Source organism: Tiliqua scincoides, chromosome 7, assembly GCF_035046505.1.
Source record: "Tiliqua scincoides isolate rTilSci1 chromosome 7, rTilSci1.hap2, whole genome shotgun sequence".
NCBI lineage: Eukaryota > Metazoa > Chordata > Lepidosauria > Squamata > Scincidae > Tiliqua > Tiliqua scincoides.
In genome coordinates, this window is record NC_089827.1 from 10814306 (window position 1) to 10839324 (window position 25019).

Consider the following 25019-nt stretch of genomic DNA (forward strand, 5'->3'; position numbering starts at 1 on the left):
ACTGAGGCAAAGAGGCAAAGAAGGAAGGCCCTTTGCCAGGGAGACAGACCAGGGACAGACTGCACTTGCTCCCGGTGTGGAAGGGACTGTCACTCCCGAATTGGCCTTTTCAGCCACACTAGACGCTGTTCCAGAACCACCTTTCAGAGCGCGATACCATAGTCTTTCGAGACTGAAGGTTGCCAACACACAATAGATTTATTATCAACAAATTGGTTTAAAAGCAAGCTATTCAATTAAAAAAAAATTAATTTAAGCAGCTTAGTACTGCTAGTAACTGGGCAGTGTGGGAGGCAGAACAGGGAGGGGGAGGGATTGATAGCACTTGCATGCAGTTATATCCTATCCTCCTTCCTTCTTCCTTACTCTCCTCGATTCTGCACCAGAAAAATAATGTGTGCAGAACCGACGGACCCGTAGGGGCAGTGGAGGCTTTCCCCAAGGTAAGGAAACAAAAGTTCCTTTACCTTGAGGAGACCTCCAGGACTGCTCCCTCTCAGGCCCGTGGCCAGGATTCTAGAGGTGGGGAGGCAACCATTTGGGGGGGGGGCAATTATGTCAGGTATCTATCCTGGTGTGCAAAATGAAGGATAAGTATGGAGAAACATCAAAGACCCATAACTAACCCAAATTTCATTAGGAGGAAATATTTTGGGTTTTTTGTTTTGTTTTTTTTAAAGATGCATTCATTATCTGTAAAGCAATCTAACAATGATCTGCATAGAATAAATGCATCTCTTTATGCAATGTAAAATCTATTTGTCTACATAGAAATAACATGCAACTTGTCCTTTCATTTTGGACACCAGTGCAATACACAGACTTGCAACAATGCAAAAGTAAAACATATCACTATGATACAGGTAGTATTTACTTGTATCAAAAGCCTTTCATTTGCAGATGACAAAAGTAAATTTACTTTACCTAAAAGCAAGAGGAAAGATATTGAAGTAAAATATAGCAACACCATGGAACATTAGTTTTTTACATTATTCATTACTTTTAAAAAGCAAGGTACAGAAGATTTGAAACTACCTAGTAGAGCCGAATTCTCCTATCTTTCTGAGAATTGAATCTTCTTATAAACTGTTCCACACTTAAATTCTTGGTTCTCTTTAGCTCAAAAGCTAGGTATACTAAATTAGCCATTCTTGAGTGAGACATTGATAGTCTTTGAGGTCTGTTAATTCATGTAAGCACTGAGAAGGTTGATTCACACACTGCTGTGCTACATGCAAAAGTTCTTACTGCCGCTAACATACTGTAACAATCTACAAAGGCACTCCGGTGTTTGTATATTTCAATGAAGAAATTTCGCTTTTCAATTTTGTTCTTCTCAAGGAAATGTTTTACTACTTTCATTTCTTCTTTACTTGGAATGGTAATACTGAAATTTTTTAGATAATTAAGCCTACCATTTTCATCATCTGAATTTGCTGCTGCAATTTTTGCCTGAAGAATCTCTTCATTGTCGTGGAATCTTCTTTTTATTTCAGCTAGCACTACATTCAGAATTTCAAAAAAGTCAGAAGCATGCTTGCTGTGGGTGTCACTACATGATGCTCTGTTACCTGTTGCTTCAGACACCACATAATCATCAAGTAAGGAATTAAATTTCCTTTTCCTTGGCATTTTTACTTCTTCCTCTTTAGCCAGTTTTGATGTTTCCTGCAGAATGGCAGCGAAAATGGTCCATCCAAAATCTCAGATGCCAGAGCCATGCTTTTCTCTTCCCCCCCAAGAGAAAGGCCCTCCCAGACCCAAACGGCAGAAATGGTCCATCCAAAATCTCATGTGCCAGAGCCATGCTTTTCTCTCCCCCCCCCCCAAGAGAAAGGCCCTCCCAGACCCAAACAGCAGAAATGGTCCATCCAAAATCTCATGTGCCAGAGCCATGCTTTTCTCTTCCCCCCAAGAGAAAGGCCCTCCCAGACCCAAACAGCAGAAATGGTCCATCCAAAATCTCAGATGCCAGAGCCATGCTTTTCTCTCCCCCCAAGAGAAAGGCCCTCCCAGACCCAAACAGCAGAAATGGTCCATCCAAAATCTCAGGTGCCAGAGCCATGCTTTTCTCTCCCCCCCCCAAGAGAAAGGCCCTCCCAGACCCAAACAGCAGAAATGGTCCATCCAAAATCTCATGTGCCAGAGCCATGCTTTTCTCTCCCCCCCCCCAAGAGAAAGGCCCTCCCAGACCCAAACAGCAGAAATGGTCCATCCAAAATCTCAGGTGCCAGAGCCATGCTTTTCTCTCCCCCCCCCCAAGAGAAAGGCCCTCCCAGACCTAAACAGCAGAAATGGTCCATCCAAAATCTCAGGTGCCAGAGCCATGCTTTTCTCTCCCCCCCCCCAAGAGAAAGGCCCTCCCAGACCCAAACAGCAGAAATGACCCATCCAAAATCTCCTGCCTGCTCACCCCCAGATGATGCCAGAGTCACTCAGCAGCAGCCTCCAGGGTCCTGCAAAGTGCCTGCACAGCCACTCAGCTCCCTGGAAGGTGATTGAAGGCACTGAGCACATTCCCTCCAGGCTTTTTCATGCCCACCTCTCTGGTGTCCTGTGACTATCAGCAGGTTCTTATGATTGGCCCCTAAGGTGAGTTACTAAGCATCAGCAGCCTGAGCTGATTGGAGGAGGCTGCCTGCAGGGAGGAGCTGAGCTCTCAAGGAACAGGAGCTAAATTGGAGGACATTAAGAACATAAGAACAGCCCCACTGGATCAGGCCATAGGCCCATCTAGTCCAGCTTCCTGTAGCAAAGCAAACTATCTCTTTGATTTCAGGGCAAGTATCTCGTCCTACTAAGGAATGGGATTCACAGTGAGTAAATAGTCATAAGAACATAAAAACATAAGAACAGCCCCACTGGATCAGGCCACAGGCCCATCTAGTCCAGCTTCCTGTATCTCACAGCGGCCCACCAAATGCCCCAGGGAGCACACCTGATAACAAGAGACCTGCAAGGCTTCCTGGGAATTGTAGTTAAGAACATAAGAACAGTCCCACTGGATCAGGCCATAGGCCCATCTAGTCCAGCTTCCTGTATCTCACAGCGGCCCACCAAATGCCCCAGGGACCACACCAGATAACAAGAGACCTCATCCTGGTGCCCTCCCCTGCATCTGGCATTCTGACATAACCCATTTCTAAAATCAGGAGGTTGCGCATACACATCATGGCTTGTACCCCGTAATGGATTTTTCCTCCAGAAACTTGTCCAATCCCTTTTTAAAGGCGTCTAGGCTAGACGCCAGCACCACATCCTGTGGCAAGGAGTTCCACAGACCAACCACACGCTGAGTAAAGAAATATTTTCTTCTGTCTGTCCTAACCCGCCCAACACTCAATTTTAGTGGATGTCCCCTGGTTCTGGTGTTATGTGAGAGTGTAAAGAGCATCTCTCTATCCACTCTGTCCATCCCCTGCATAATTTTGTATGTCTCAATCATGTCCCCCCTCAGGCGTCTCTTTTTGGCTGAAGAGGCCCAAACACCGTAGCCTTTCCTCATAAGGAAGGTGCCCCAGCCCCGTAATCATCTTAGTCGCTCTCTTTTGCACCTTTTCCATTTCCACTATGTCTTTTTTGAGATGCAGCAACCAGAACTGGACAATACTCCAGGTGTGGCCTTACCATCCATTTGTACAACGGCATTATAATATTAGCCATTTTGTTCTCAATACCTTTCCTAATGATCCCAAGCATAGAATTGGCCTTCTTCACTGCCGCCACACATTGGGTTGACACTTTCATCGACCTGTCCACCACCACCCCAAGATCTCTCTCCTGATCTATCACAGACAGCTCAGAACCCCTCAGCCTATATGTGAAGTTTTGATTTTTTGCCCCAGTGTGCATGACTTTACACTTACTGACATTGAAGCGCATCTGCCATTTTGTTGCCCACTCTGGTACATCAACCACATTTACATGACAAGTGTGGGGAAAAAAAATGCCAGGGGGGGCAAACTGCTGGCTCGGGGGGGGGCAAAAAAACCCCTGCCCCCCCAGCTACAGCCCTGCTCCCTCTAGGATGTAGCACAGAGTGCACATAAATCAAAGTGGTGATTTAGTTAGGATTCAGGCCTCAGTATGGTAGCTTTCTATGTCCTAAGTTATCTTTCAACTGTTATCCTTCTAACCTCTGTAAGTGACTCGGCTCTGTGAAAGAAATATGTGTTGCTCTTCCCAAGATTGGATGGGTTCAAAATAAAAATCCTTAGCCCGTTCTTGTTTTTACTTCAGTCCTGAAACTATTGCCTTTACAGAAAATTGGAGATCTGATTTCAAGAAACATCATTATTCAGGGCAAAACAGACAACAGTCTCCTCCAGCTAAGAAAATTAGGAAATATATATCTAAGAAAATAACTTTGTCATGTCGTCTGAATACATGTTTGCCTTTAAACACACACACACACAAGTCCCTTTGCTGGCCTCTCTTTAACTTACATAACTTCAAAGCACTTTCTGTTTAAATATGAAATTGGCTCAAGAACTAGCTCATAATGACTGTTCTATTGGCCAAAAAGAAAGGAGTTGTTCAGTTATTGCTGCTGGAGCTTTCAGAGCGAGAGGGAGAGAGGAGGGGGAGCTCACTCCTTAAAACTTTCTTGGCATATAATGCCATTTCAGTAATCCTGCCTCGTCTATGTCTGACTTTGATTAGAAACACAATCCACAAAGGAAAACCAATGCTTGGAGGAGAACACCCTGAAGCTGAGCCTAGATGGGTTGGATTTGCTCAACCCACCCACATTCTAAACACAACCAGTTGGTTATGTACGTGAACCAGCGTACAAATAGGAATGACTATTTGTATGTGAACCAGCGTACAAATAGGAATGACTAAGATGATTACGGGGCTGGGGCACCTTCCTTATGAGGAAAGGCTACTGCGTTTGGGCCTCTTCAGCCTAGAAAAGAGACGCTTGAGGGGGGACATGATTGAGACATACAAAATTATGCAGGGAATGGACAGAGTGGATAGGGAGATGCTCTTTACACTCTCACATAATACCAGAACCAGGGGACATCCACTAAAATTGAGTGTTGGGCGGGTTAGGACAGACAGAAGAAAATATTTCTTTACTCAGCGTGTGGTCGGTCTGTGGAACTCCTTGCCACAGGATGTGGTGCTGGCGTCTAGCCTAGATGCCTTTAAAAAGGGATTGGACAAGTTTCTGGAGGAAAAATCCATTATGGGGTACAAGCCATGATGTGTATGCGCAACCTCCTGATTTTAGAAATGGGTTATGTCAGAATGCCAGATGCAGGGGAGGGCACCAGGATGAGGTCTCTTGTTATCTGGTGTGGTCCCTGGGGCATTTGGTGGGCCGCTGTGAGATACAGGAAGCTGGACTAGATGGGCCTATGGCCTGATCCAGTGGGGCTGTTCTTATGTTCTTAACTACAATTCCCAGGAAGCCTTGCAGGTCTCTTGTTATCAGGTGTGCTCCCTGGGGCATTTGGTGGGCCGCTGTGAGATACAGGAAGCTGGACTAGATGGGCCTGTGGCCTGATCCAGTGGGGCTGTTCTTATGTTTTTATGTTCTTATGACTATTTACTCACTGTGAATCCCATTCCTTAGTAGGACGAGATACTTGCCCTGAAATCAAAGAGATAGTTTGCTTTGCGTTTCAATCAAGGACTCCCCGCAGCAGTGTGTGTAACCACTGAGCATTTGGGATGAGCTGGTTGATCACTTTGGAGAGCTTCAAGTGAATGACTGGAGAATGGTGCCAGCCATGCCAGCTTTGTAGCACCCAGACACTTTCTGAATGGCAAGAGAATGCCTGAGAAGCAATTTAAATTGATTGAGACCATTGGGAGCCATTGTGGCTCTCTGGGAATTTCTGCCTTGTTTCCATTTGTGCCAAAAGAAAGTAGAAAATGGGGTCAAAGCCGCCAAGCCAAAGGGAAGAGATCCACTCAAGTAAAACCCAGGGAAGCTTCCCATTGAACAATGGCAAGCATCCCAATACTCTATTTCAGTGTTTATAAAACTGTGGGTCGGGACCCACTAGGTGGGTCGTGAGCCAATTTCAGGTGGGTCCCCATTCATTTCAATATTTTATTTTTAATATATTAAATTTGATTATACCATAGTATGTGACTGCATTTGGGGAAATGTTACAGACCTGTACTTTTAACAGGCTACTATGTATATTCTTTTAACAATGGTAGTCAATGGGACTTACTCCTGTCTGAGCGTGGGTAGGATTGCAGCCTAGGATTGTTAAAAATGTTCCTGCTTGATGATGTCACTTCCGCTCATGACATCACTTCCGGTGGGTCCAGATTCTCATTCTAAAAAGTGGGTCCTGGTGCTAAATGTGCGAGAACCACTGCTTTATTTAACACCGGTCTCCACAATACAGGGCTGCTGCTTCAAACACACGCTTTGCTGCATTACAACATTGGCCTCCCTCACAGTTGTGCACATGCTGATACACATGCCCGATCTCGTCTGATCGCGGAAGCTAAGCAGGGTCAGGCCTGGTTAGTACTTGGATGGGAGACCGCCTGGGAATACCGAGTGCTGTAGGCTTATACCATAGTCTTTCGAGGCTGAAGGTTGCCAACCATAGACATGTTCCTCCAACATGCTTTTCTGCAGTGGCGTACCAAGGTCATTTCTCAGCACTGGGGCCCATAAATTTTTGCTGCCTCCTCATGACAAAATTATCTTCAGTAACTGTCATGACATAAAATGAATAATAATAGCCAGAGAACATTTTCATTTATTGATCCACTGCCATTGTCACCATCTTGGGATGCCCCCTTGGACACCCCTCTGCTGCCCAGCACCCTGGAACACCCCCCCAGCCACCCACTTCGTACGCCACTGCATTTCTGGGTTCAGGTTTATTTTACTGTTATGTTTGGATGCTTTCTCCATTGCTAGAAAGAAGTTAATTTCCTGTTTTCGTTCCTTTGCTTGAGGTTGCTTAAAAATGTGTTGGCTTTTTATTGCCATTGCATTTTCCTTCAGGAAGAAGTGGATTTTGGAGTGTAATGGCTGGAATGTACCTCCGCTTCTCATTGTTTGCTGTCTAAATATAGGGCCGACCACTAAATCACAGAAATATGCTTTGATTGGTGACAGTGTGCCACACCAGGGAGGGCCAAGGAGCTCATGTCATCAGTACCTTGCATTGGGAAGCACAGTGCTAAAGCTCCACAAGTCCTCAACTTCACTATTTTATACAATTTCCCAGAAAGAGGATACACACTGTACACCACTATATGTGAGTTGCTTCCTGTGGATTATAAATCAAGAAGACAACATCGCTGCTCGTGCCCCTGAGCTTTGTCTCAACTTTTTTGCAGAAGACAAACACAAATGAAATTGCAATAGAAATGAAGCCGCATAGCTTTTGTTCACTGTGGTCTCCTCTTGTTACACCACCTGGCATTCTCCTGACTCCCAATTAGAGATCTCCAGTTCAACTGACACTGAAGAGGTCCCCAAACCAGCTGCCTCTCATTTCAGTTGCCTGCCTTTCCAGACTGAGAAGAGCTTGAGTCAGTCCAGGATAGCCACAAAGTGTGTGCAATGGAGAGAAAGCTACAACAGTTATGTCCCCTTTCCAACCTATTGATGGTGCTGTGTCCATTGCTGAACTTCTAGACCAGTCTGCTTGGTAATATTAAAGTTGTAGTTCCTACTCTTCATCATCCATCTTGTGGCCTGGCCTCAACCCTTAATAACTTGACAGTGTGCGGATGAATGTGGGGCTTGGCACACCAGCTGCCTACTGTATTTGGAAGGTCATATTGGGACAACAGGAAAGAGTGGAAGGATGAATGCTAAAACCATGCCATGCCATATATACATAGGCTGGGTCAAGTTTCTACTTCCTTTTCATGTTGTGCATGGTGCACTCATGGGGAAGTGATTCACAGTTAACCAGCAGGTTCACTGTATACCTCTCTGTTTTCAAGGAGGAGGAACACTGCAAAACCTGCTAACAGGACTGCAATGTGTCTATATGGTTGAAAGAAACTGGGAATGAGGATCTCTCCCATATCTGCTCCTGCTCCAAAGTTAATCTTGTGTAATATAAGGCTTCTGTACCCCAATGGGATGACTCAGGTGGCAACTTTTTTTGTAGTTGCTCATTAAACCAGACAAGAGGACCATAAGCCTCCCAGCCTGCTCAGTGAGACAGGTGGCCCTACATTCCTGGGACACATGCCAGTTGAAGAGTAAGAACTCTGAATATCCTGCCCCTATCTGTTGGCAACCTTCAGTCTCAAAAGACTCTGGTATCGCGCTCTGAATGGTGGTTCTGGAACAGCATCTAGTGTGGCTGAAAAGGCCAATTCGGGAGTGACAGTCCCTTCCACACTGGGAGCAAGTGCAGTCTGTCCCTGGTCTGTCTCCCTGGCTATGGGCCTTCCTTCTTTGCCTCTTAGCCTCAGACTGTTGGCCAAGTGTCTCTTCAAACTGGGAAAGGCCATGCTGCACAGCCTGCCTCCAAGCGGGCCGCTCAGAGGCCAGGGTTTCCCACTTGTTGAGGTCCACTCCTAAGGCCTTCAGATCCCTCTTGCAGATGTCCTTGTATCGCAGCTGTGGTTCAAGGATGCTATCCTGCCCCTATAGCATCCTTGAAAAGGCTGAATGCCACTCGCATGCATAAACTGGAGGCTGCAAATACCTTGGATTAATTTCCTAAGACAGTGGTTCCCAAACTGGTGTACATGTACTCCCAGGGATACTTGCCACAACCTTTAGGGGTACTTACAAAGAATTGAATAATGGCGGAAAAAGGCAAGTCTGTTTTAGAATGTCTTGTGGGGCTGGCAAGGCAGAAGGAAGGCAGTTAGCTGGCTGTGAAAGCCCCAACAGCTAGTTCCTGGTCATCAATTCCTATATTATCAGATAGGGATCAGTAGTTGAAATCAGAGCAGCTATATATTAATTACAAAATATTTTGCTAATGTTTATGAAAATGGGGACTGTTTATGAAAATGGGTTGCCAAGGGGTACGCAAGTGAAAAAATGTTGGGAACCACTGTCCTAAGACATGAAGAATGCACAGCTAAACTGTACCCAAAAAGCAACCCTTCCCTTCATTTGTGGTCAACTTCCAGTTTGACCAGAATTCATTTCTGGTTGCTTCCTTGGGGCATTCTGGGGCTCATGGAGGCCAATGGAGTGGGTCACAGACCCAGTGCAACCCAGAATCAGCCACCAGGTTATACCAGTTTATATCGCTCATAACTACTGTCCTCAAATCATACTCTGATTTCTTGTTAAGTAACACCAAAAAAAGGCATTCTGAATTGCCAGCTTACTCGAAAAGCGATCTGGGCTGCTGAGCCCTGTCTAGATGGAAGCTGCCCAATCGTCAGGACTGGCACTGTGTATTTTATTTATAGTCATGACTCGGTTTTGTTTGTAATAAGAGAAATGGCCTGCAGGACATTTAATTTACAAAGCTATCCGCAAGTCTTATAGCAGCATTCCTTTCTGGGATCTTAATAAAATCCAAAGCAGTTGTGCCCGTGCCGATCACAAATGCCACATTAAAAATAGCTAGTACAGCCACAACTGGCTGTACAGAGCTAATATGTGCACAAACTGCTATCAGCCAAAAGACCAGGGTTTAAATACTTCAGCCAGAAGTGTGCAGGACAGTTGGAAAATAGGTAACTCAAGGACACACTGAAAATGTTGGCACAAAACATGGACAGTATAAACAAATCAAATCATGAAAAATATGGGGCATGATTTATGTCCCATTTAAATTCGATGGGAGAGATTTAAGCATGCTTAAGTATGGATCATGCCCATGAAATATCCTTTTTCTTTTTCCTTTTAAATGTTATTAGCTTTCCAGAAAGTTGCTTAATGAACCTGAAAGTGGCTTCGCAAATAGCTCTGAAATACTTCAGGGCTATTTGGTGGGGACAAGAAACTGTGCTAATTAACCTTTGAGTCATTTTAACAAAGCCCCTATCATTTGACTTGCGTCTCTTAACTCCATAAAATTCCTGACCCCATTTTGAAGGGCATCACAAAAACTTCCACATCAAAGTCAGTCTAAAAGAGCCACAGTTCAAACAGCATTTCATTTCTTAAAGATGTTGGGTCAGGTCACTTAGAACAGGGGTAAATGTGCTTAGGTTCAGATCCTGGTTGAGAATCACAGCTTTCCTATGCTGAGATAAACATTGTGAAACATCTCTCTCTCTCTCTCTCTCTCTCTCTCTCTCTCTCTCATGTGTGAAAGGTGCAATGCAAATATTTTTGTACAAGTAATTTGGTACCCAGTTAATGGCTGCCTGTCTGGCATCTCACAGTGCAAAAATTAGTTGCTCTGCACTTCACACAGTACTGTATGTATATATAATATATAATAGATACCTTCTCTGAAGGAAAATTGTACTGTGTGATGCCAGCATGATATAGTTGGTGGGTTGGGCTTAATAGGAGACCCAGGTTCAACTTTTCATTCAGTCCTAAAGCTCACAAACTTTGAGCCAGTCAAAATATTTCCAGTTTACCCCACAGAACTAGTTTAGACCAGTGGCATATCTAGGGGGGTAGGGGGGTCAAGTGACCATGGGTGGGACATCTGGGTGGGCAGCAGCAACCCCCAGCCACACCGCCCACCACTGGTTGTGGCCGCCTCCTCCTATTCAGAGGCCTTTGGAGGGCCAGAGAGTCTACCCATGACCTCCGCAAACCTCAGAAGGCCTTGTAAGACCTTTGGAGGGATGAAAAACTTCAGCAAGGGCAGCAAGCATGACTGGTGGGGGGGTGGCCCAGCAGGTGGGGGATGCCAATTTATGGTTGTGGTCCCAGGCAGCACCAAGGTCAGGATCACCACAGGTTTAGATGTCATGCTAAAACATGGTTTATGTATTATTCCATGCCTCAGACTTGTGAGCAACCTTCTCCCCTTTCGTATGAGGGGAGGACATTTCCCTTGTCCTAGATCAGAACAAGCCAGGATGTGTGCAAACTAGAACAAGCCAGGATGTCCAAGCCTGACAAACCCTGTCTTATTCTAACCATGGCATATGAACAAGCACGGTATGAAAAATGGGACTGAATCCTTCACATGTGAAGGCGGGAGAGCGTGTCAGAAGCAGCAAATCATAGTTTAGTGTGACATCTGAATCAGGCATCAGGCTGATTGTGAAGATTAAATGGGGTGGGGGCGAAGAAACTCACCATGTATCCTATACTGAGCTCTTGGAGAAAGGACATTATAAGATTGAAATAAATAAATAAATAAATAAATAAATAAATAAATACACCTATAAGTCCCCCACCCCAAAGAATGGACAACATTCATAAGAACATAAGAACAGCCCCACTGAATCAGGCCATAGGCCCATCTAGTCCAGCTTCCTGTATCTCACAGCAGCCCACCAAATGCCCCAGGGAGCACACCAGATAACAAGAGACCTGCAAGGCCTCCTGGGAATTGTAGTTAAGAACATAAGAACGGCCCCACTGGATCAGGCCATAGGCCCATCTAGTCCAGCTTCCTGTATCTCACAGCGGCCCACCAAATGCCCCAAGGAGCGCACCAGATAACAAGAGACCTGCATCCTGGTGCCCTCCCTTGCATCTGGCATTCTGACATAACCCATTTCTAAAATCAGGAGGTTGCGCATACACATCATGGCTTGTACCCCGTAATGGATTTTTCCTCCAAAAACTTGTCCAATCCCCTTTTAAAGGCGTCCAGGCTAGACGCCATCACCACATCCTGTGGCACGGAGTTCCACAGACCAACCACACGCTGAGTAAAGAAATATTTTCTTTTGTCTGTCCTAACCCTCCCAACACTCAATTTTAGTGCATGTCCCCTGGTTCTGGTGTTATGTGAGAGTGTAAAGAGCATCTCCCTATCCACTCTGTCCATCCCCTGCATAATTTTGTATGTCTCAATCATGTCCCCCCTCAGACGTCTCTTTTCTAGGCTGAAGAGGCCCAAACGCCGTAGCCTTTCCTCATAAGGAAGGTGCCCCAGCCCCGTAATCATCTTAGTCGCTCTCTTTTGCACCTTTTCCATTTCCACTATGTCTTTTTTGAGATGTGGCAACCAGAACTTTGGTGCTTCAGCCTTGGATTCAGCCTTTGGATTCAGCCTTCCAGTCACCACACACATTCAAAAAACATTTCACTTTAATTGATTATGAACTGGTAGCCCCACCTGAGTCATGACAGGGTCTATTAAGAGAACCAAACCATCCCTCCCCCAGCTTTTTCCAATTCAGCCCCAGCTTCATTCTCATACTTACATTTCTTATTCAGGGGAGGGGCTGTAGCTGCCCCTGCTTTACATACAGAAGGTCCTGGTCTTGATCTCTGGTCTTTTCAGATAGGGCTGGGAAACTGATGCCACTCAGTGCAGAGCTGACAGTAGTGAGCTAGATGAATCAGGGATCTGATGCCATATAATGCAACTAAAGGCCCAATCCTATCCAAATTTCCAGTGCTGACGCAGCCTCAAGGTAAGGGAACAAATGTTCCCTTACCTTGAGGAGGCCTCCATGACTGCTCTCCTACTGCAGAATACAGCACACACCCCATTAGCGCAGCTGCATCAGTACTGGAAAGCTGGATAGGATTGGGCTTTACAGAGCTGGGTTAGGGCCCAAGCCTATCCAACTTTTCAGTGCTGATGCAACCATCCAAATGGTGTGTGTGCTGCATCTTGCATGGGGGGGGGGAGAGTCATGGAGGCCTCCTCAAGATAAGGGAGCATTTTTTCCTTTATCTTAGATCTGCATTGGTTTTGAAAAGTTGGATAGGATTAGGCCCTTAGGGCACAATCCTAACCAACTTTCAAGCACCAAGGTAAGGGCAATGTAGCTTTGAGATAAGGGAACAAACATTCACTTACTTTGAGGAGGCATCCGTGACTGCCACCCAATTGCAGGATACAGCACATGCCCCATTGACACAGCTGTGCCAGTGCGGGAAAGTTGGTTAGGATTTGGGCCTTAGAGCCCGATCCTGAGCCACACCGCGACCTCAGTTGCAAACGTAAGGTCAGTGCACGGTGGGCGCCCAGGTTCCGCAGCTCAGCAGTCTCCCAGACTGCAGGGCTGCAAATGGGAGATGGGGGCGAGGCTGGGGGCGTGGCTGGGGGAGGTGTTCCGGGGAGGGGGGAGGCGCCTGCTGAACCTGGGTGGTGGGGAGGTGGGAATGGGGGTGCAGAAGAGGTGTAACTGGGAGGAAGGAGGGCAACCTGGGGGCGGTTCGGGCCCAGGAGGGGGGCAGGGATGGCATCAGAGGCTGCCACTGCCTCCTGTCCACCCTCCTGGGCTTTGGAGCCCTAAATGTGCAAATCCGAGTAGACCCATAGGGACTGCCTGGGCCCAACATGGGGTAAGGGAACTAATGTTCCCTTACCCCAAGGAGATCTCCAGCTGCCTCCCTGGTCCCATGGGATACAACAGTGGCTATCAGTGTGGCAGTGGGTCAAATACTACATGTCATATGGTAAATGGTTGGCAACCTTCAGTCTCGAAAGACTATGGTATAAGCCTACAGCACCCGGTATTCCCAGGCGGTCTCCCATCCAAGTATTAACCAGGCCTGACCCTGCTTAGATTCTGAGATCAGACAAGATCTGGTATGTGCAACTGGGAGGCGGACAACATATGGTAAAATACTTCTGGTTATTGAAAACTCTGACCCAGGTAACCAGAGCCTATTCACACAAACATGCGTGATAGGGGAGAGCTAGTTTTACTCCTTCTCTGACTTCAAACCTTGCTGTTGCTAGCTCAGGCTAGCTCTTCCAGGTCACAATAAGTAGGGCACACAAAAAATTATTAAATTGTCTTAAGACACCAGCATCAATCGGTTTGGAGCCAGGATCCTTTTGTTAGGTAGTTGGCCAGCATAGAGATGGGGAAATATTTCCAATTCCTGTCTGCCAGCATCCAGTTTTGGGCACCTGGACAACTAGTCTGCCGAGATTTTTATTGCCTTAACAGTGAATGTGTGTGAAAGATATATTTTGTGCATCAATAAGTCTGCCATGTATGCCCAGAATTCTGTTGCAGTACCAAATTTGAGGTCCTAATAATTTGAAGATTTGCACTGTGTTTACTTTAAAAAGATAGTCTGTAATTCTGGCAGAGTTTGTCAGCCAAAGGGGCTGTTTAGAGGGCGTATCACTCAGTTGTCCTTTCAGTTCCGTGCCAAGAGGATGTGGATTCGATCAGCTAGAATCAGAGTTGTGGGACAGGAACAATGGGAGGTCAATTCAGTATATATTTGCAGGCTTGAGGGGGAAACCTCTGGCCAGTGAACTACAGCCCTCATAATTATAGGGAAAAACTTGAAAACATGTGGATAGTGGCTGGTAAGTACTCAGAGATGCTATTCTAAGGCACATTTCATGTAGCCCCGTGTTTCTCAAACTATTGGTCAGGACCCACTAGGTGTGTTGCAAGCCGATTTCAGATGGATCCCATTCATTTCAATATTTTACTTTTAATGTATTAGAATTGATGCTACCATGGTATTTGACTGCATCTGGGGAAATGTTACAGAGCTGTTCTTTAAACAGGCTACTATGTATATGCTTTTAACAACGACAGTCAATGGGATTTACTCCTGTGTAAGTGTGGGTAGGATTGCAGCCTAGGATTGTTAAAAATTTTCCTGCTTGATGATGTCACTTCTGGTCATGACATCACTTCCAATGGGTCCTGACAGATTTTCATTCTAAAAAGTGGGTCCTGGTGCTAAAAGTTTGAGAGCCACTGCTGTAGCCAGTTGATGAGCTATTTAATACCCTACCATGCTCAGTCTGTGGTAGCTACTGTTCCCCATTTCCTTTAACCCATTAGCCAACGAGTCCTTTTTGTTCTTCAGCCTTCTTCTCACCCTGAATCCTACTGAAATATTCCAAATGGCTTGACTCTTGGGAGCAAACCAAAGTTATGACCAGTACATGCAAATCTCCTGGATGTGCCTGGCTTTTGTCAATGTTGTTCTGTTCCAAATCACAGCATTTTAGGCTTCTCATGATGCCACATACACCTAGCCCTAGACAGAGATTCAGGCTGTAATCCTAACCACAATTTTCTGAGAGTAAGCTCCATTGAACAAAATAGGAATCACTTCTGAGTAGACCTGGTTAGGCTTATGCCTATTGTGCAACAACTTGGCAACTGCAATTCTTTTTCTGTAGGACTTATCACATAACCATTGCCCTCCTGTAGGATCTTAAACACTCTCGACTCAGGAAGGCAACACATTGGGACCACCCTCACCCCCACCCCAACTAATATAACTGGGCTGAGGAACAGAATCAAAAGTTTCCGCTCAGTTCACTCATACACACTAATAAGACTTTCTGCATGGCCCCTTATTTGGACATTAATTTGAGCTGTGCCTACCAGACAAGTTGCTGCAGCTTACAGTTACAAGTCAGTTTCTCACTGTATGCTTGTAGGTTGACTTACCTCTGCCTGTGCTCTTAGGTTACTTGAAGGAAGGAAGCAATGGACTTGCCCTGCAGAATCCTCTTCATACCTCCTGTGCCTCACTTCAGCCACTTTGTTTGGTACCACTCCATTGCCAACAGCTGGGACGTATCTTCTTGTCCTTAAAGGTGTCAAGGTCTGGTAGAAAAGATAGGCAGCCAGCAGCAGCAAAAGAAGGAATGGGTGAATTCGACAACATCTCCGGCAATGCGCAATCTGTCTGCAAGCCATGGTGGCCACTGCACGGTTCTAATTTCGTCCCATCTCCACATCACAGGAACAGTCCCTGTGGTGACTTTTGGCCAGCATGAAATCATCGAAGGACAAATTGGTGTTTTTGTGTGGACAATTCACATTCTCAGTGCCATCCTTTCTGGGTTGGAGCTTTCCCATGGCATCCACCGGCAAGAAGTCTCAGAGGTCTCTAGGGCAGAACAGCCACACAGATATCCCTTCGAGGAGCAGCGTCCAACCTGCACAAAAAGAAAGGGGGAGTGAAAAAACTCACAGGTACACAATGTGGGTTGAGAAAGAGCAGGCTGAAGCATCCTGTGATACTCACAGAAGAAATCTGAAGTTTTGAAGAAAGCTGTACTGCACCAGGGCAACTCCCACCGAACAACAGCCTCCAAAAAAAGCAATCGGTTAACAATTATTGTGTGCCTCGCAAAGCCAAAGTGAATCAATGGTTTCCTTTAGTTGCTGATATTTTTTTGTCCTGTCTTGCATTTCGAATTCCCGTCCTGTATTTATGCTTTCTTCCATCCCAGAGCTTTTCAACTCAGCTCTTCCTGTCAGCAAACATACCCTGCCGCCTCTTAATGAGAATTTATCCAGGCTTTTAGCAAGCAGAAAGGCTAGTTTTTTTTTTTCTCCATGAGAGTCTTTTTTCTTTCTTTCCTGTCCAGCTTTTGAGTTCAAAGTTATGTTTACTTACTTGGTTCTTAGCCCTGTCAGACGTTTTCCATCCTCCCCTAACAGGGTGCTGATTAAAACCATTCGGAGCAAGCCAGCCTCATGACTCCGGCTCATCTCGCACACACGCACACGGCACTCCATCTGAACTCCGTTGGACCACAGACATATAAATAAAAAGCAGAGACTGCCCTGAGGGGTGGGGTTAAGTTGACCAAGTTCTGAAAAAAGCACACACACACTGGAAGCTCAGGAGCCACGCTGGATTACAGAAGCCATGTCCTTTTTCTGTCGGGTGTACATTTCCAAACCGCTCCAAAAATGCAAGTGGGTTTCAAACAGTTCATGAAGTGTCCTCAGAAGGCTCAAAGACAAACTAGGAAACAAAATTACTTTGTGCTTCGCAAAACCCCTTCAGGACATTTCAGACAACAGTGTGCCACAAGCAGTGGCATACAAAGAGGGTAGCTGGGAGGGTGACCATGGGTGCCAGGCTGCAAGGGAGTGTCCAAGAGGCCGCCACAAGATGGCAGCACTGGCAGGGGTGAACCTGGCTGCAGCCGTGATTTGGCTAGCGCTGGATGCAGCCGCCCTCCAGAAAAGTATGTTTATTGGGCTGATTATATCTACGAACTTACAAATTTATATATAAATATACAAACTTAGGGTGCAATCCTAACCCCTTATGTCAGTGCTTTCCAGCAATTGCAAGGGCAATGCAGCTCCGAGGTAAGGGAACAAACTCCAACAGTGAATGTGAACTGGAAAGCATATGTGTTTGCAGATTCCCCGCCAGACATTTCACCTTCTTCCTTTACAAAGCTTTGAGTATGGCTGGCACGTTTTCAGGGTATTTTGGACAAACCCTGAAATCTACTTCTGTAGTGTATGATTTGGGCAGGACAAAAAGTCCGAGTGAGGTTTTCCCCCACTGAATTTGTTGTGCTTCTAGAAATTTTGTTTTTTTTGGTGGCTCCACTTCAGTTCATGCATCACCAATGACCTTTCCTGAGAAAACCTAATCTTGCTGCAGTTATCCACACCTTGGTTACATCTGCTTCCAGACTTGCCCCACCATTGCAGGGACTCCAGTTGTCCCATCAAAACCCTGGCAGGGGGGGGCAGCTGCCAACACCGTATGACCAATGCATGGCTGTATGTCGGGTACTCCCACTGTCGCCCGGAGCATCAAGACACAGTTAGCTGCTCCTTGCAGGATGAGATCCTCCCTACTCTGGGGCAATACTGGCATTTAACCCAGGGCTGGAGCAGCTGGAGCTAATGGTGGGGATGGGTGAGAGGCAGCCTTGGAAGGGGAGGGCCCAGGGCTTCATAAAGCACTCAAGGCTTGTCATGAGAGGTCACTGGACAGGCTATCTTGGGACTGAGGAAAGCCCAGGGAAGGAGCCAGGAGATGAGGGGAAGCAACCCCCTTTTCTCCACTGAACACTGAGGCCTGGTTGGAGGGTTACTGGTTGTTGGACCAGCAACATCATTTTGTTTCTGTTCCTCTTTCCCTGGGGCTAGGAAGGACTCAACAAGGGGAGTGCACCCCTGTCTAACAAGGGGAGTGCACCCCTCTTGTGGCAACCCTGTGGTGGTGGAGAATGGAGTAACTTACACTAGGTTAGACTGTTACAATACTTTCTGTATGGGGCTGCCTACAGAGCCCATTCAGAAGCTTTGGTTAGTTTAGAACAGGGGTCTCCAAACTTTTTGGCCAGAGGGCCACATCAAATATCTAGTGTGGTGTGGAGGGCCGGAAAAAAATTTAAATATAAAATTTAAATAAATAAGTTAGAGATGAAACTTAGATGAGTGAATAAATGAATGGGCTCATTCATTCAAGCTCTCTGGCCCTCAGAACACCCTCCAGACACAATCAGAGCACAGTTCTGGTCATGTTCAGCTGAGTGGGCCACAGGCTTTCAGGGGACAAGAGGTTGGCCGCGGGCCAGAAAGAGGCTTGCTGTGGGCTTCATCTGGCCCCTGGGCTGGGGTTTGGAGACCCCTGGCTTAGAATATGGTCTCCAGGTTACTAACTGGGATGCAAACTTTTTTTTTTTTTTTTTTTTTGAGAGAGAGAGCGCTTAAGACAAGAACATAGTCACATCTTCAGCCACAGGAAAAGATGCTATGCTGGGATGAATAGGAACACTGGCTGTCCCCTCTGGAATATAAATGATTTACTAAAATGTGCCTTTTAGCCCAGATAGGAGACTGTACTAGAGATCACTTTCCATTGTTTTAATATAATTACTGGAAATCTGCATCATAGTGAGTGAACTATCACCCTACAAAAAGATTAAGGTCCAATTTGTATGTGAAAGCAGCATGCTGGGAGTATATGAAGTTCTGTGCATGCATAGGGGCCCTTTCATCTAATGTGCAGTTACAAGAGGATGTGGCCAGCGGGCATGGTCCTTCTCTCTTGTGATCACCAAACCTGTGAGATGGAATGAGTGGAGCTAGTAGCATCAGGTAATTTTCACCAGGAGTTCATCTGGTATGACAAAAAGACACACATGAAGCTGTTCCATAAGATTGCTTCTACTGGATCCACTGTACCACTCTCTGCAGGTATGAACTACCTAGTTCTTGTGGATCTGTTTCTAGGATGGGAATGTTTCAGGGAGGAGAGAAATGGAGCTAGCATGTCAAAACCAAGAGGTGATTCAACGTATCAGGCAGAACATGTGATGGTAGGTGTGGTTGGTACTGAACTGGTTCAAGACTATAATTGGCACAGTTGAATATAGGAATGCTCTTTCAGATCGGTAAATCCATGTTTGTGGAAAGCTATGTGAAGGGGAAAGGGTCTCTAGACTAACATTCTCTTCAGTATGGTAGCTTTCACGCAAGGGATTTATTGACATGGGGAAGCCCTCAAACAGGCCATCACCCTGACTATAAAGTACAGTTCAACAAGAAGGCTGTGCTTTCCCCCATAGCATCTGAATTGTCTCCAAATCAAGGCTGTAAACAGCACCTATAATGTCTAGAATAGGGGTCTCCAAACTAAGGCCTGGGGGGCCACATCTGGCCCACCGCAAGATTTTATCTGGCCCACAGCAACTTAAAATATTTGACACTTTTACTCATTATATATCATTTGTTTAAGCTTGGCATTATTTCTTTGTCAACGTCACATTTTTCTTTTGTTCTTAGTCGTATTGTGCTGATTACAAAAAAAAAATCCAAGTAAAACTTATTCATTCATTTATAAAACTGATTTTTTTCAGCCTGCAAAAATGTGTAAAATATGCGATGTGGTTTCCTACTGAAAAGTTTGGAGACCCCTGGTCTAGACGTAAATTGGGAACTCAGTGTGACCCTGTACAAAAGGCAAAAAGCGAGCTCTTTTATCTCTGGGAGACAGAGATGTCCTTCTGGAGGTTCCAGGCCAAACAAGATGGCCTGCATCTTAGGATACTCATATGAGCAAACACACTTTTGGTTATTCACACATTTTGTATGAAGTCTAAGACTAGCCTACTACAGCAACCATAAAACTTCCATGATCTTTTACATAAGTCAGTGCGTTCCGTGCACTATGAACAATCTCTTCTCACCACTAACTTGTGGGTATTTTTGATCATGAAATTACTATTCATTCATTCGGTTCATGGATGATCACTGCTGACTATTGTTTTACTTGCTTTGCAGCATCATAGGTAGAGGTGTTTGAAAATGGTGTTCTTTATTTTACTGAGGAGTAAACCCATTGTGATCAGTAAGACTTACTCACTGGAAACAATCACCTCTAATAGTAGGTTTTTAATACATACTGGTGGTAAATCACAGTGTTATAAGCACAACAAAAATGGCTGTTCAAAGAAGAGTGGATAGGGAGATGCTCTTTACACTCTCACATAATACCAGAACCAGGGGACATCCACTAAAATTGAGCGTTGGGCGGGTTAGGACAGACAAAAGAAAATATTTCTTTACTCAGCGTGTGGTTGGTCTGTGGAACTCCTTGCCACAGGATGTGGTGCTGGCGTCTAGCCTAGACGCCTTTAAAAGGGGATTGGACAAGTTTCTGGAGGAAAAATCCATTATGGGGTACAAGCCATGATGCGTATGCGCAACCTCCTGATTTTAGAAATGGGTTATGTCAGAATGCCAGATGCAAGGGAGGGCACCAGGATGAGGTCTCTTGTTATCTGGTGTGCTCCCTGGGGCATTTGGTGGGCCGCTGTGAGATACAGGAAGCTGGACTAGATGGGCCTATGGCCTGATCCAGTGGGGCTGTTCTTATGTTCTTAAGGCTTAGGTCAAGCTGTCTCTAAACTGGAGACCCCTGTGTTCTGGAAAAGGCTTTCCCGCTGCAAACAGAACACTCTGATCTGCTGGGGAGCCCCTCTACCATGTGGCCAACCTCCCCCAAACTGCATGCGGGTCAGCTGCATCTGCCTGAAAATCCAGGCACAAAGCCTGACCTCAGAAGCGTCTGGCTGGCATACCATTTGGGGGAGATTGGCCACATGGTAGAGAAGGCAGATCAGAGTGTTCTGCTCACTTGGGGGATGGATGCGGCCGTACACCAGATGCAGCCCGCAGGACACAGTATGGAGAGCCCTGGCCTAGGTTTTAAGATTGCAGTTCTATGCAGTTACTTAGGAGTAAGCCTCAGTGGGATTTACTTTTCAGTAAGCAAGCCTAGGAATGGGCTGTAAGAATCCCTGTGGCTTTACCAGAATACTGGATTCTGTGAAACCCAAACTGCTAAGGGTAACCTCTGGTGGAGACATCAGGAACTCCACCTACCTCTTACTCAAATTGACCTTAAATATTTCACAACAGACTGCTAGAAAGGAATCCTGTATTTTTCACAACCTAAGCTACTAGAGTTGTGTAACTTTACCAAAAAGTAAAGATTCTAGAATTGAGCAATGTTAGGAAGGCTTTGGATACCATATACAAATAACTGAGATCTTACAAAATGCTTAGGTAAGCAACAAAGTCCCTTTACTGCTGTGTTATCATACAACAATCCAACTGATGTGCCTCAGTGGTTCTGAACTTTTTAGTGGCTGCTGCCTGATTTCTAAATGCCAATGGCTGTGGCAATAATGGTGATGGCAGCTGTGCTTCCCCATAACAGCTTGTTTAACCCTTGCTGCACATAACCAAATCTTCCCTGTTGGTTGCATGAACCCGTCAAAAACTGGGTCATGGTCACAGTTTGAGAACCACTGTGCTAATTTACCACTGTGGATACTCGCCTATAGTACGTTGGCCAAGTAATCAAACTCCAATTATCACTTTGTCTGATTTCCAGGTCAATCAGAGGCAGAGCCTTTCAACTCTGAAAAGTTTAGTTTCTCAAGAGCAGACAGGCACCAAGTTTCTCAAGCAGCAGGCAGGCACAGCTTCTTCGAAGCAATTTGTTAACCTTTTATTCTCCTTCCTTCTGCTGCAGCCTGGTTCTGCTTTGCAAATACTTGCAAAGCAGGTCTGTTTTTTGAAACACCAGGATCCTCCTTTCCATCTGAAGCAGGCTACAATTCAATGCACCCTTACTTAAGAATAACACCCATGGAAAGCAGTGGGTCTACTTCTGAGTAAAAAGGGTTGCAAATATATGCAGCTGCATCTCTCTGCTGTGAATTGAATTGCACACTCCCAGTTATGTGTTATGGATTGTATGTTGTACATAGAGCTTCTGGCTTAACACACCAGACACCTTAAAGGTGGATTTGATTCCTGGTTCTCCTGTAGTGGTTCCCAACCTTTTTCACTTGCATATCCCTTGGCAGCCCATTTCCATAAATTGTACCCTTCATATCAGCAAAATGTTTGTAATTAATAATATAAGCCCTCATCTCCTCTATGTGAAAGCCCAGACTTCATGTATTTATCACAGTGTTTTCTTTTTATCTGTTTGAAGAACAGAAGGCCTTTGCACTGTTTTGCACCAGAAGTGTGCTGAGAAATTCTGGCTGATTGATCACTTTCCATATTATGTTTTAGCTTTTTTACTGTGCTGGTTTTCAATCACTGGTTCATACATGAATTGATGACCAAAACCTCACTATTGGTGGGGCTTTCACAGCCAACTAGCTACCTCCCTTCCTGCCTTGCTGGTCCTTGCAAGGCATTCTGGAGCATGACCTGCCTTTTTCTACCATTATTCCATTCTTTTTCAAATACCCCTAAAGGTCCTGTTGAGCTTCCTTGGAAGTACATGAATACCAGGTTGGGAACCACTGTTTTAGTGGTATGTTGTTTACAGTGCACTTACCTGATAGTGCTTACAAAAAGGTGAAGACCAGAATTTAGAAAGAATAAAAGATCTTTTACTATGTTTTTAATAAATTAGAGAATACAATTCTTAGGTAACAATTCTTAGGAATACAATTCTTAGGTGGGTTATTTTTCAGGATCTGGCCTCGAGTAAAATCAGACAAAACTATAGTCAGAGAGCCCCCTAAGTTTAACCCCTGACTTATCTGAAGGTCATAGAAAATTCCATGATTGTCGGCTCAAAACCTGCCCTCGACTTATCTGTGGGATTGGCTTATAGGCGAGTGTCTGCGGTAACAGTGTCGCAAAAAGACTTTGTAAACATGCTCCATATTGGAAAAAGTGAAGTCTAGACAAATTTAAGTACTTGTTGAATTTATCTGCAGCTGGGGTTGGCAGAAATCCTAGTTACGATTTACCCCAACCCATTTCTGCCCAGTGTTGCATATATGCAACATTGGGCAGAAATGGCTTAATTTCAGAACAGCTATCATATTAATAGTGCAATCATACTCAGAAGCTCCACTGAGTTCAATGAACCATACTCCCAGGTAAGTGCATATATCCATTTAGCTGTGGGAAAGTCCCATTGAATTCACTGATGTAATGAACAGTCAGGCATAGGATTATGATGTTAGCACAAGGCAAGAGTTCTGTAATATCACTATAAATTCACTGGTTTTCTAGGGCATGAGCTTTCCATACATTTAAGCAGACATACTAGGTCAGGGGTGCCCAAACCCTGGCCCAGGGGCCACTTGCGGCCCTCAGAGGCTCCCAATCAGGCCCTTGGGGAGCCCCCAGTCTCAAATGATCCTCTGGCCCTCCAGAGACTTGCTGGAGCCCATGCTGGCCTGACGCAACTGTTCTCAGCAAGAGAACGACTGTTTGACCTCTCACCTGAGCTGTGGGACAAGGGTCCTCTCCACAACTTGCTGTTTCATGTCTGCGATGCAGCAGTGGCAGCAAAAGAAAGACTGGCCTTGCTTTGTGCAAGGCTTTTTATAGGCCTTAAGCTACTGCAAGACCTTCATTCATTCATAGAAGTTCCATCTCTAATATATTCATTTATGTAAATTTATTCAAATTTGAAATGGTAAATAATTCTTTTTTTCCCCGGCCCCCAAAACAGTGTCAGAGAGATGATGTGGCCCTCCTGCCAAAATGTTTGAACACCCCTGTACTAGGTTAAGAACCTGGGGAGGGGGGACTCAGCAATGAGCTGCTGAAGGAGGAGAGATGGCAGCAATTCGCTGCGGAGGCAGAAGTTTTCTGAGCCTAGCAAGGTGGGGCCAGAGGAAGGTGGATGGGCTCTCTTTGCCTGCCTGAACAAATCTGGTCCCGAGAAGTTAGCAGCTGCAGCCAGGCAGCATACAATTGAAGTTCTGAAACAACATCTTGTCTTATTGAAACACAAGCCAAAAATGAAAAAATTACTTATCTTCCAGGAGTTAGTGTCCAATAAAATGTCTAAAGGAGAGATGGCAGAGTGGTTAATAATGGTTATAAAAACCATTGTGGCTATGGATCAGGAGTCTGAAGACAAAAAGGAGCTGATTCTAAATCTTATTTTTCCCTCAAGCATCCTATAAAAACTATGCTTGCTAATGGCATGTAGTTTTGCTGATATTTTTTGAATATACACTTCTGGAGCACCAAACACTAAAGGAAAATGTAGCTTTAATAATGCATAAATGATTATGTACTCAGAAAAGTACATTCACTAAAGTTGAGTTGGGAGAGTTAGAACAGACAAAAGAAAATTTTTCTTTACCCAGCATGTAATTAGTCTGTGGAACTCCTTGCCACAGGATGTCGAGATGGTATCTGGCTTGGATGCCTCTAAAAGGGGATCGAGACAGATTTCTGGAGGAAAACTTCATCACAGGTTACAAGCCATGATGGGTACGTGCAAGCTCCTGGTTTTAGAAATAGGCTACTTCAGAATGCCAAGTGCAAGGGAGAGCCACAAGACTGTGGTCTTGGGTGCTCCCTGAGGCATTTGGTGGGACATGTAAGATGCAGGAAGCTGGAATAGATGGGCCAGTAAAAAAAAAATGACTTGTCTCTTGCCCCTGCGGGGGCCCTAGGATTATCCAACTTTATCCTCAAAACAATCCTGTTAGGTAGGTTAGGCTGACATAGAGTAATAGCCCAAGTTCTATCTTATTACTTTGGAACTGGGCAACGGTCACCTGCAATGGGAATGGGCAAGCTATGTGGGTAATCTTACTGGACTGAGATGTTCTACTAGCATACAGGTGTCAACTATAAGCCCTGGGGGCCAGAAGCAGCCTGTAGAAGTGTTCTATCTGGCCCTCAGGCTCTCAGCTGCTGAGCAGTGCTGAGGTGCTACTGCTGAAAGGGCAGCCCGCATGGTAACTGGG

General features: G+C 45.3%; 1 protein-coding gene across 1 annotated transcript in view; it reads right to left on the reverse strand.

Annotated features, from left to right (window-relative positions):
• The window catches only part of CPED1 (cadherin like and PC-esterase domain containing 1), a 116059-nt gene extending 99602 nt beyond the window's left edge, over positions 1-16457 (reverse strand). The window contains exons 1-2 of the mRNA XM_066633651.1: positions 16406-16457; positions 15448-15941 (exon numbers count right to left, since the gene is read on the reverse strand). Of these exons, the coding sequence (XP_066489748.1) occupies positions 15448-15699 (252 nt within the window). The 5' untranslated portion in view covers positions 15700-15941; positions 16406-16457. The remainder of the gene's footprint in view (positions 1-15447; positions 15942-16405) is intronic.
• Between the last annotated feature and the right edge of the window lie 8562 nt (positions 16458-25019).